General features: G+C 40.7%; 1 protein-coding gene across 1 annotated transcript in view; it reads right to left on the reverse strand.

Annotated features, from left to right (window-relative positions):
* Positions 1-1,137: 1,137 nt before the first annotated feature.
* Positions 1,138-12,117, reverse strand: part of LOC139727619 (furin-like) — a 67,214-nt gene continuing 56,234 nt past the window's right edge. The window contains exons 7-13 of the mRNA XM_071638602.1: positions 9,764-9,936; positions 8,058-8,270; positions 6,777-6,877; positions 5,667-5,770; positions 4,800-4,920; positions 3,449-3,762; positions 1,138-1,864 (exon numbers count right to left, since the gene is read on the reverse strand). Of these exons, the coding sequence (XP_071494703.1) occupies positions 1,350-1,864; positions 3,449-3,762; positions 4,800-4,920; positions 5,667-5,770; positions 6,777-6,877; positions 8,058-8,270; positions 9,764-9,936 (1,541 nt within the window). The 3' untranslated portion in view covers positions 1,138-1,349. The remainder of the gene's footprint in view (positions 1,865-3,448; positions 3,763-4,799; positions 4,921-5,666; positions 5,771-6,776; positions 6,878-8,057; positions 8,271-9,763; positions 9,937-12,117) is intronic.

The raw sequence follows: 12,117 nt of genomic DNA on the forward strand, positions 1-12,117 counted from the left end.
GCTCCACAGATGAAGAACTTGCATGATTTGGTTTTAGCGTTCTGGTATGTCATTATAACCTTGCGTGTCCCCTTTGTCTATGATGGAAAATTCCACACACTGCCATCACTTTTACCGTAACTGGCCATCTAAAACACACCCACCATTTTTTCAGTCCAGTCAGTGTGTGCATGAATCATACACAGAGCAGCCTACTGCACACTCAGACCAATGCATTATACAATCCAGGTGTTTCTGTGCTCCAAAACACTAACAACAAGAAACTCACTTAACATTTTATGGTATTGTACTGTATATAACAGCAGAAATACCAAAAAAATAAATAAATAAAAACAACAACAGATGCATGAAAAAAAAAATTGCAGGTTCTTTTTCTTCTCAACTATAGTGATGTCAAAACAAAACAAAAGGGACAACATATTCTCAACGTAAATAAACAGTGCGCTTTTAGATACAATTGTAATGGGTAGTATTCTCCAGGAATACAGATATATATATGAGGTGGATTAATTTACTGGTGGAGAAGATTAATAATAATTTCCCTCTCTCACTTGACTATATCTACTTGGACCTCTTTCCCCTCATTCACACTATATCAACAACAGTAACTCTCCATGATAAGTATGTGGCATCACAGTTTCTGCCAAAGTTTGAAAACTCTCATCCCACATGCCCTGCAGCTGGAATCAAAGCCTGCAATGTTCACCTCAAGTAATCTCATGAATAATGGCTCAGTGGGAAAAAAAAAATTATAATAAATATCTAACAGCAAGCATGATTATGTGCTACTGCATATGGAAGAACTGCTTCATTAACATACAAAAAGAGAGAGAAAAAAAAATATACAAACACACTACTTCCTTATGCACGAGCTCCTTATTGCAGGGTTCTCACTCCTTGCAAACAAAATGTCACACACCCATCCATACACACACACACACACACACACACACACACACACATACAGATATACACAATGTACTTCATTTCATAAACTTTCATTTTACTCTTTCAACTCATTTGCAATGTCAGATAGTTAGCTAATACGTATGTCACACTTCATCATTTAACATACAATAGCCTTAAAACAACAGAGAATAAGATAAATATTACCAAAAAAAAAAAAAAAATGCCCCCTCTACAGCAGTGCGACACAAGATCATTGTGGTAACTGCCAATTTATCAAAAATTTCTCATCGATTACAAGCATTCATTCACACTTCTTTTTTAAGTATGGAATGGATCTGACTTCAAAATGCCCACATTGTAGGTATAATTTTCCAGTAGTGGTTCAGAGTTTGTAAGACAAAAAGAGAGATTTAAAAAAAGTGGAGGGAGGGATCCAGTCTTCATAAAGGAGGCAGATTCCCATTTTTTTGCACCTCTATCAACGTGTCTTCCTCGTCCTCGTCGTGGTTCTTCGCCAGCTTGCGGTACTCGTAGTCGGAGCTGTCGCTGCTCCAGTCCTGGTTCTGGCAAGAGCAGGAGCAGTAGCCGCTGTCGGCCGCCTGCAGCGCCCCGAAGATGATGAGGAAGAGGAGGAGGCAGGAGAAGCAGAGGACGGCGATCCAGCTGCCCAGCGCCATCCAGGAGGCGTGGGTGGAGCCTGAGCTGCTGGCGGGGCCCACCAGGCAGAAGCCGTCCGACTTGTGCAGGTGGGCCGGGCACTCCACGCACTGGCCGTTGTCCGGCCCGAAGCAGGTCGCGCAGGAGTTGTGGCACGCCAGGCACTCGTGCATCACCGTCTCGTTGGTGATGTTGGAGAGCAGGTACTCGCCGGAGGGGCAGTGGGTGGGGCCAATGTGGGTCTTCACCGGGTGTGGCTGGGTACCGTAGAGTTGCAGAGTCCAAGCATGCAGAATGCCTGTGAGAGCAAGATGGAAAATCCAGCTCGACACTCTCAAAGCTGAATAATACAACCTACGCAATGGCTACTATTACTACTAAAAATTGACTTATAAATGCATCTGAGACGGTGTGACCAGTGTGAAAAATGGGATTGTGCTAGAGGCGGCCTGAAATTATGCTAAATTTGCCATGAAATTATGTCACATCATATCAACCAATTTTGCTGCCCAATTGGCTGACAAGCACAAAAAAACGAAAAAAAAATTGTTCTCAGATTTTTTCCTTCAAATTTTGGTGCCCAATTCATGGTGCCCAATTCATGGTGCCCAATCGGTTTTTAGATTTGTGGTTCCCAATCAGCTGATTCTGGTACCCAATCGGCTGGTCAATTTCATCAACAGATTAGCTGACAAACAAACAAACAAAAAAAAAAGTAATGCAGTACACATAATGCATACTGATGTCCTTTCTGTAAGCAATTATGCTAGAATTATGCTTAAAACAGACAAATTATGCCTAGCATAATGCTAGATGCTGAAGCATCAATAATCATGCCAGAAAGCATAATTATGCCAACTGTGGCAACATAGATCTGAAATCAAGTCCACAACGCCATGGCAACTATCTCTGTCCATCATCAGTGTTCGCATGTCGCCTGTTTCATGCCCAATATCTCATTCAATGTAATCAATATATGTGACCGTGCATCACAAAACCAACAAAAAATCGCACCCCTTGATTCTACGCGAGGACTCAAAAAAAAGTGAAATGGGTCAACCAAGTCAATCATGAGTTTTTCATATTTTCTTAAAGAGCTATTCTTCTTCTACATTATGCTTCAGTTTGGGATCTTAAAATGAATGGGAAAGTGTGTTTTCAGCAGTTTTTTTCTACAACCCTTTTTTGGTAGAGTAGTGTGATCAGGTATGTCTTTATATAGGCCCCATTTCATTTCTTGAAAATCCTTTGCGCACTCTTCACTTTCAACTTTAATGACTTTTGAAAGAATAATGCTACTGCTTTGAAAGTTTGCATTAACCATGGATAGAATGTGCTAATAGAATGTGCTCAATTTCAGCTTAATTCGTTAATCCCTTCATTGTTGTTGCTACTATGGTTTACATTCTGTTTTTTGTCCCATTCATCACACAGCTAGCACGGCTTAGTAAAGATTAAGCGCTTAAATAGACCCTGTACTTCAGAGCCTCTTTTCTCAGTTTACTCTTTTCCAGAGCATTATTTATGTCTGATGTATCAGCTTGCTTTACTACACTGCACAAAACGGTGCTAAAATACCCAATTCATTTTTGTAGTGGGAAAGTAAAATAGCCAATAATGCTTCCAGTAAAGCTATAATTAACACCCAGAATGTAAAAGATATACACTAAATCAAGATGTCATTAGTATCGGAGCAAGAGAGCCCAGCTGAGCCGATGATGTGCGTACTGATGCTGTCCTTTCATCGTCCATTGCATGGGGATAAATGACAATAACCCTTTTGGGGATACACTCCATGTGACAGGTCTATAATGGAGGACAGAATCAACCAGACACGACGTGCAAAAAAAAAAACTGAGATGCTTTGAAAGTCACCGCTCACCTGAATGCGCCGCCACACCGTTGTTTTTAATCTTCAGCTGCCACTCCCCCTGAGGGTTCTCCCCCCACGTGTGCGTCGTCATGAACTCCCACGACTTGAAGCCCTTGCTGGAGTGGTCGTGCGGCCGCCGCGGCAACAGCCTCGAGTGTGTGCCGGACGGGGATATGAGCTCGATGGTGAGGTCGCCACGCCGCGGGAAGTCCAGTGTGATCCGCGAGACGACGTGCTCCAGGAAGCGCACGTGGTTGCTAGGCATCTCCTGGCAACCGGTCGTCTGGATGCGGATGGTCAGACCGTCCCTACCGTTAATACTCCTGCAAGGTCAGTATCAAGAGAAGACCAAAGTTCCGTTACAAGCTAGTGGGAGTGGTCCAAAAACTATCTGTCCAGGGTTTTTTTTTTTTATTTGAATACAAGGAGTTGCATAGATAACCTGCTTGTGTGATCTTTGCTCGACCATTTATCTTTCTACCTTTCTTTCCCACTATTAAAACCAGGCATTAGCCAGCTCATAACTTGTGGGTAAATGGGCTCTTTCCATGTACTGTATAGGCTGAATATTTTCACGAAGGTTTAATTTTTTGCAAATTTCATGAATTACTGTTGGACCAAGAATTCAACAACATGCAAAAATATCTAGAACCGGCAGTCATTAGTGAGCTTATGATAGCCTCCATGTCAGAATCGCTAAAACAACATCTTGCGAAAATGTCTGTTACCTCTTCTTTCGGGAAAATATCTGTGTGCAAAATTAACAGCTTATACACTACATTAAAACAATTCAGCACACTAATATCATTGCTCTGATGAAGGTCCTGCTATATCCTACAGCATGAAGAAAACACATACAAGTAACGGAAGTATTCTCTCCATGCACTCCCCCTCCCCCCCCCCAAAAAAAAAAAAAAGAAAGAAAGAAAGAAAGAAAAGAAACATACTATGTAAATGGTATGCATCTATTTCCTAAAATAGCACCACCGAGAATACAAATATCATGCTCATATATACTCAAAGCAATAAAGAATGCTTTCTAAATGGATAATTTTTTGCTTCATGGCAAAGAAATGCTGCTTCTATAGACTGCTTTGGAACACCCCACCCTCAACTGTGAAATCCTTACTTGAGCACAAAAAACACCAGCCCTACATTTCTACATTCCTGGGAAGCCATAAAGGGCATACAATGTGATGTGTCTACTGCAAAACAATCATTAAATTACTAAAGACTGTTTAAGTCATTTCCTACTAGATTCTAAAAAGCCCTATATACTTTGTACATCAGCCAAAGGCTCTGGTAGGGAGCAGGTTAACAGCATTGAACTGAGAAAGTGCCAACAAGATTCGGTACTGACATTCCGCTCCCATGTAGGGCGTCCACTGAGCAGAGGCGCTGGTCCGGAGCTGTGGTCCAGTTTTTGGCCATCGTAACCATGGCGCCCGCATCCATCAGACCAAAACCATAGTCATGGCTCACTGTGGATAACATATAAGGAAGTAAGAAATCAGAGACTCTGATAACACAACATAAGAAGCAATGTCCCGTGACATCATTCACGCATCCATCATGCACACTGATTGCATACGAAACCAAGCTTACAGATTTCCTACAATGAAGCCCTATGCATCTTTTCCTGAACTTTGCTTTTAGAATGTATCCACGCAACATGCCATTGTCAGTTGTGTGTGAAACGTCAATGCACCATGATGTCAGAAGTGCTGTATAAATTTGACAGAGAAGAACAACTAGAAATTCTCCTGTTTCCCAGTCCATTTGCCACCAATGTCCATTCCATGAAAGGCCTACAATGTACTTTCCACTTCTGTGTAAACAATGGAGAGGTTACCCTGTACGTGCATTGAAGGTAGTAAGGCATGCCTCGACAAATGGAGTTTTCTTACAGTACATCGACAACTGTTTACAAAATGGCAGATGTAGCAAGTCAGTTTTGCGGAGTGAAAGTCAGCCAAACCTGCACGTGATAACTCAAGAACCGCTTTTCTGAATTTGTCCATCCTATCTAGCCTTACCAACCGCAAGCTGGTGTTGTTGATCTATCTCCCAGAAAGCAAGGCGCTAAATTGACTGTTGCATTTGAATGGAATAAGGGCACACGAATTGCCAAATGCAAGAATAGGAACTTATCCCCCCCCCCCCCCCTTCCCCCTCCCCTGACTAAAAACATCTCGCGGTGTGGCTCTCTCATACAAGTTGGTCTTACCTCGTAGGTTAGCCCCGTTTGTCACCCAGTCATCGGTTTTGAGGTTCTCCGGCCGTGCGGTCAACACAATGATGTGTTGCATGTCTCTCCAGGTCATTTTGGGGCTGAACAAAGAAGGAGAGGGAGAAAATAAAAATAAAGGGAGATGATCATTCATTTTCATCCATGGACTGAGACTGCATACTGCAGTGGTATTATTGCTGCTGCTTAGTGCTACCGCTAAGCTGCACATGGATACACTGCCTATAATGCCACTTTGCAAAAAAGAGAGAGAAAAAAAAATAATAAATTGTGGGATTTATTTGATGTATTAGCAATCATTAATTCAGATCACTAACACAACATCTTATTGCATAAAGCATTAAAAATTGGTTTCACACACATTTTAGTAAATCCAAGTTACAGCACTAAACAAAACAAAACAACAAATATAATTCGTCAGAATGACAAATTTTTTATTGGAACCGCATGGCACCGAATACCAAATCATTTAACAGACTTACAAAACATTACTTCCAAAATAATTCCTCCTCTCAATGTCATCTCTGGCATCTTCTCTTGCCTACGGTTCTACTCCAGAGAAGAGTAGGTAGTAGAGCTAAACATCCCGGTACTGCCTGATTTTAAAGTCTCACTTTACTGGAAAATGTTTCAACTACACAATGTGTTCATACAGCCCTTGACGTTGGACATCTGCATTCCATCACATATACTACACTTTTGAGACCAAGTACGGCAGACTCAGGCTCACAACAAGATCCATCAATTACTAAAAAAGAATAAAATACAAAACAAAACAAAACAAAACAAAAACAATGTAGATCTAAATCCCATTTCAATATCATGTCTGGGGATTGGTTTTGAGCAGGAGATGATGCAACATGACAAAAAGTAGAATGTTCATATCCCATACTTGGCACATTGTCAGGCCTTTTTTTATTCCTTCATTGCAATTATTGCTTCAATCAGCTCAAAATGCAATAGTTCTTTAACACTTTCCCCACCCATCCCCCCCCCCCCCCAAAAAAAAAAAAAAAATTCCCAAAATGATAACAACAGATGAGAACATTTTAAAAAAAATGGAGAGAAAATGAGGATTTAGACATTTACTTTGCCTCCAGGGCCAAGGCACAGATCCCAGCTGCTAGGGGTGCTGAGGCTGATGTTCCACTGTGGCTATCAGTGCACTTTTTCCTCAGATCTGTGGTGATCTATGAAACAAACCAAACACATAATAAAAAACACCTAAATATATGCATGCATGCATATACATCTGTGATCAAACCCTTCAATACTGCCAAATTGTGGGTACTACCTGGAAGTACATACCATGATGATGACATTATTCCATCATGTAACATTTGATCTTAAAGCAAATATCAACAGTGAAATTTAAGAATAGGGACAGACTGAGAATTACTAAAGAAAAAAAAATTACTCTCAGCTACAAGAAGCCTGATACGCACGAAGCACTCCAAGTTATCATAAGGGACTTATAGGACTATTTCTCTTCCTCACTGCCATCATTATAGGACATGCTTGCCGATGAACTGCGATGTGCTATTCTGATGCTAGTGCCCCCTCTATAGACAAGAGATCACAAAAATTTGGCATTAAAAGGTTAACATCCTCTGAAACTGGCATGGTTGTTTTAGTCATTAAAAAAGGGGAGAAAGAGAGAGGATGAATGGTTGCTTCAGCATCTCAAAATGGATTAAAGAACAGGTAGGATGCATGATGAGATGTTCATGAAGAGAAAATGATATGAATAACCTTCGAAGCACCGATGGTCACCCTCACTTGTGACTTGTATACGAGTATATACACATGTGTGCGTGTGGGGGGTGCTGGTGTGTGATCACACGTGTTTCTTTGTCCACTTCATATTGTTCCTGCATCATCCTATCTTTTGCAAGACAGTATCTATACATACATCCACAGTAAATCTGTCTGTATCCAAGCAAAATAGTGTAAAGTATACTGTCCCCATGAAAGAAGGGAAGTTGAAATTGCTAGCACCTCGAAATTCTAAGGCTTAAATCTATCTCAACCCATGCTTGTTAGAGACATCCAATCTTACCACCCCATCCCCCCACCCCACGTTTTGCTGACGAGGAGTGCTTCTATCTACTGTATACGCCATATATTTAGCCAGTCTAATTTTTCAAGAATCGGGACTTCCCGACAATTTCAGTAGTGGTTAAATTCGTGATCATTGAGTACAGTGATAAACAGAGACATGTGCATGGGCACGTCACATTAGATTAGAGTTAATCATTTTGCACGTTGTTGAATTCACAAATGACATTCGAGTGAATCGCGAAATTCTCCAAATATACACCATATATGGTACAAGAGATGGCTCTCTCAACATCATCATCTGGGACGTACCACTTGTTTTTCACCGGGGCCCCCGCTGCTGTATGTAGTCGCCATGGTGGAGGCACAGTTCTCCGAGTACCACGGCACGTTGCCCTTCTCGCTGACGCTGCTCACTGATATGGTGAAGATGGAGTTGGTGTAGCCGTCGCAGCCGCAGCTGTCGTCCACCCGCCCACCATTGCCCGAAGCCCAGATGAAAATAGACCCCAGCCCACCACGCCCCTAGAGGAAAAAGAGAGAATGGAGGTTTCAAATTGTTACATACAGATTGATGCGGATGACGGCTTTGCAAATTGTACCATTTTACACAAAACAAACACACGGATCCTAAAAGAATGTGTCTTTTATGAGAACAGCTTGATTTTTTTTTTTTTTTTTGAGGGGGATCAATCTTGTTCTGCCTACACACTCACATGTCAATGCAAACTAAAAAACAATAGACTTAAGCTAATAAAAATATTCAATTAATGATCATGATGAATAGAAGCCAATAATGGACATGATTGATTGCATTAAGACCCTACATTTCAATCCTCAATGTCACAGTATTCTACGCTCATTGTCCGCATTGTATATCTCTAACAATCAGATAAATTTTCAATGACTTTTCAGCATTGAACTGCACCCAAAATATTGTATAGAGTTGTCAATTAACTATATCTGGGAGATGCCCATGAAAAAACGCAATCAATATCTGGAATGGGTTACAAGGTATCAGTCGTTACAGACCTCCTGAAAAATCATTACCTCTCCTTGTGCGTGCAAAACTTGTCAATTTTTTTCTCCTGCATCTTATTTGACATGCACAGCTGATAAAACACAAAGAGCAGACAAAACTTGAAATCTGACCCTGCCATCAGATGTAACCTTGTGCTCTGCCAAGAGAAGAGGACATCATGTTTTTCCTGAGGTAGACACCTCACACAAGTCATTTTTTTTTTTTTTTTTTTGTGACAGAAAGGTATCATGTGCCCTAAGGAGAGGATATGATCGATGTGAATGGGACACGCTTAATCTCAATGACCTGCAGCAGTAGCAGGTGGTGTGATAAGCCACATTCAAACCATTTGAGACATTTTCTGTGAACATACATGATTATCAAACAGCCATTTGAGTTTGTCAATATTAATATATATGTTTACAATCAATAACCACAGAAGTCATATTAACACCAATTAGAGCCACACACAGCCACGACCAAGGCGGAGAAGGCCAAAAGCTTGGCGAAATAAGGTGCAGGAAAGCCACATCATTGGACGTTTTGGCCCTCATTCATTCATTCACTTATACTGGTGACATCCAACCTACAAGTAGAAAGATGTTGAAACACCTCACACTTCATATAGGCCTATATATATATATATAATGAAAGACCATAAACATTCATGTCATGAAACTTGCACAAATCACACTTGGCATTTGATGCATTGTGTTGACAAACACTTTTGCATTCATTTTACTTTTGTGATTCTTTCTTTAATTAATTGTCAAGATGTAATCAATCAAATCTAGCTCCTCGCAAAAATCCTAAAAAGTTTCATGCATGCAAACATTTCTGGTTTCCATATCAAATGTATGGAGCTAAAGGGCTCCTAGAGCAACATATCAATATCAACAAAAAAAGAACAAAGCATATGAACAAAAACAAGCACACATGGGGGAGGGGGGTGTTTGGAAATGCTTATAAGTGTGACCGTGAGAGTCAATGTGTGTACCTGAAGGGTGCCATTCAGGAAAGCCTTTTTGGCGAGCTTTCCTGGTCCGTCCACCGTCTGACCATCATCGTCCGGTCCCCATGATGCACTATAGATGTCAATGACCTGGGGGTTGTGGCTCAACGACCTGGCCTCCACGGCATCCGTCACTTCACCATCCAGCATGCGGACGCCTATCGTAAGCAAGTGGGCACAGAATATGAAAAGCAGTCATGATGGTTATTAATGAGATCGGGAAACACAAGCAATTACACTGTTAAGAAAAAACTGTGCATTCTTCATCAACACTTTGTGCTGTGGAGCTTAATAAAAGCAATTAGGTATGACATTACCTCATTGGTTAATAGTTAAAACCAAACATATTATTAGCAAGCAAACCAACAGCAAAGGAATTTTCTTTCTTTTTTTTTTTTGGGGGGGGGGGAATCCTTCCCTGAAGTTGTGAATTTCACAGTCATAACCTGCCTGTTATCAATGTATGATATAGTGATTAGTTATCAAATGTTTGAATTCCCATTGTCATTAAAAAACAAAAAAACAAAAAAAAAAACATGAAGGATGTCTGGGGTTGACTTGCATGACATTGTTAGGGCCCAGTATTTTTTCAAATTGTTTTCTTTATTTGTTAAAGAGAACCTCACTAATATTCTAACACCAAGGAGGCCATTCGCTGGGTCATTTCGTGTATGTGACCTTTTGATTTTCTTTTTCTTTGTACTTTGAATTGAAATGTGTTATAATTTACCGAGGGATTTTCAAGTCCCCTCAAAAGGATTATGCAATTGAGGATAAAGTGTCTTGCCTGGAGGAACAACCCCAGCAAACCAGGGGGCCTGAACCAGGGACATCATGATTGGTTATGAGTATGTTTGTTTTTGTGGAGGAAAGCAAAGATATGAAGCCTTCAACATTTTGAGCAATGCTCAGCTTATGTGCATATTGCTAACACAGAAGGGAGCGCAGTGAGAAAAATACACAATCTCAAGGCTACCATCCTTCAAGTGTGGTGTCGAAGACCAACAAAGAAACGATGACAACAGAGCACACCACAAACCCTGGGCTGTTCCCACCACCAATGGGTGCAGACACACCCCCCTCGAGTGTCCTTCCTAGCAAGCTTTAGGGGGGTAAAACTTGAGTTGCAGATGAGCGACATCCACTCATCAAACATGAACATTGGACTCCACTTGCGTTAGCATTGGCCAACCCCTCTTTCAGACGCTTAAAAATCACTGCAATAAAGGCTGCATATGTGTACAGGTACAGGTACAGGTAAAGGCACCAGCCCTGATTTTCAGTGGTTCCACAGGTGTTGTCACAAAGGGAGATTACAACAGACATCAAGTCAGTCAAATCTGAACCACTGGCTTCAAAGGAATTTTGGGTCTTCTTCTTTTTTTAAATAACTTAAAAACTTGACAGGCTCACAGAAATCATGATCATACACAAACAAATTTAGAATCTTATCATTTTGTAAACTGTCAGACTGATCTAAAATAATGATTCAATGGTATATATTGTTTCCTTTTCCATCTACAATTGTACACATCAAATTTGAAGAATTAGAGGGTGGCTTGCGCAGGAAACGAATAATTTTTCAATTAGAATTACCGTAAAAGCTAATATGAAACAAAAATGCACCAGCGTATTGATTTTTCTCCCAAACAAGTCTCTTAACATTTGCTTCCAAATATTTGCATGCCTTCACTCAAGCAGCTGTTACAATTTGTTTGTCAAAGTGTACATTGCACACCTCCCCTTAACAATGTTTTATACCGTATAGGTATTTAACTTTGTGTCTGGAAGAAATGAGAAAAAGTACATAATCCCCATGCCTTGTTTGCTCAGTACTCAAAAATGGAAAAAAGAGAGGAAAAAATCAGCGTAATGTGAGATGCTTGCCGATCCACAATCACACTTCAATGCAATAGATGGAGAATTTTCAGCTATGACAGTTTTTTTTTTCTCTCTCTCTTCTTTTTCTGTATTTAAATCATGTGCAGGAATGCAGACATTTTTATCACAATGATGAGCTCTGTTGCAATGCAATAAAGATGCACTTTCATCGGTTGAATGTACAGAATGCGACTTTACAGTTCTGAGTATCATTTATTACCCAAACAAATGTTCGGGAGAACCTGCCACACTGCGGTATATGTGTACATTAAACTAAACATAAAACTGAACATACAATCGGGGGCCAACCACAAGAAGAAGAAGAAGAAGAAGTGCATGTATCTGGAAAGACACATCTTTTCCACAAATGGGCAATACAGCTAGAAAATTATTGCAAATCCTCTCTGGCCGCGGTAGCTGCTGGGTGAAGAACTTTCTCAAGAAATGTCTTCAAGGGT

The sequence above is a fragment of the Diadema antillarum genome, unplaced genomic scaffold (genome assembly GCF_040938485.1).
Source record: "Diadema antillarum isolate AM-2024a unplaced genomic scaffold, OU_Dant_1.0 seq00000136_RagTag, whole genome shotgun sequence".
Classification (NCBI taxonomy): Eukaryota; Metazoa; Echinodermata; class Echinoidea; order Diadematoida; family Diadematidae; genus Diadema; species Diadema antillarum.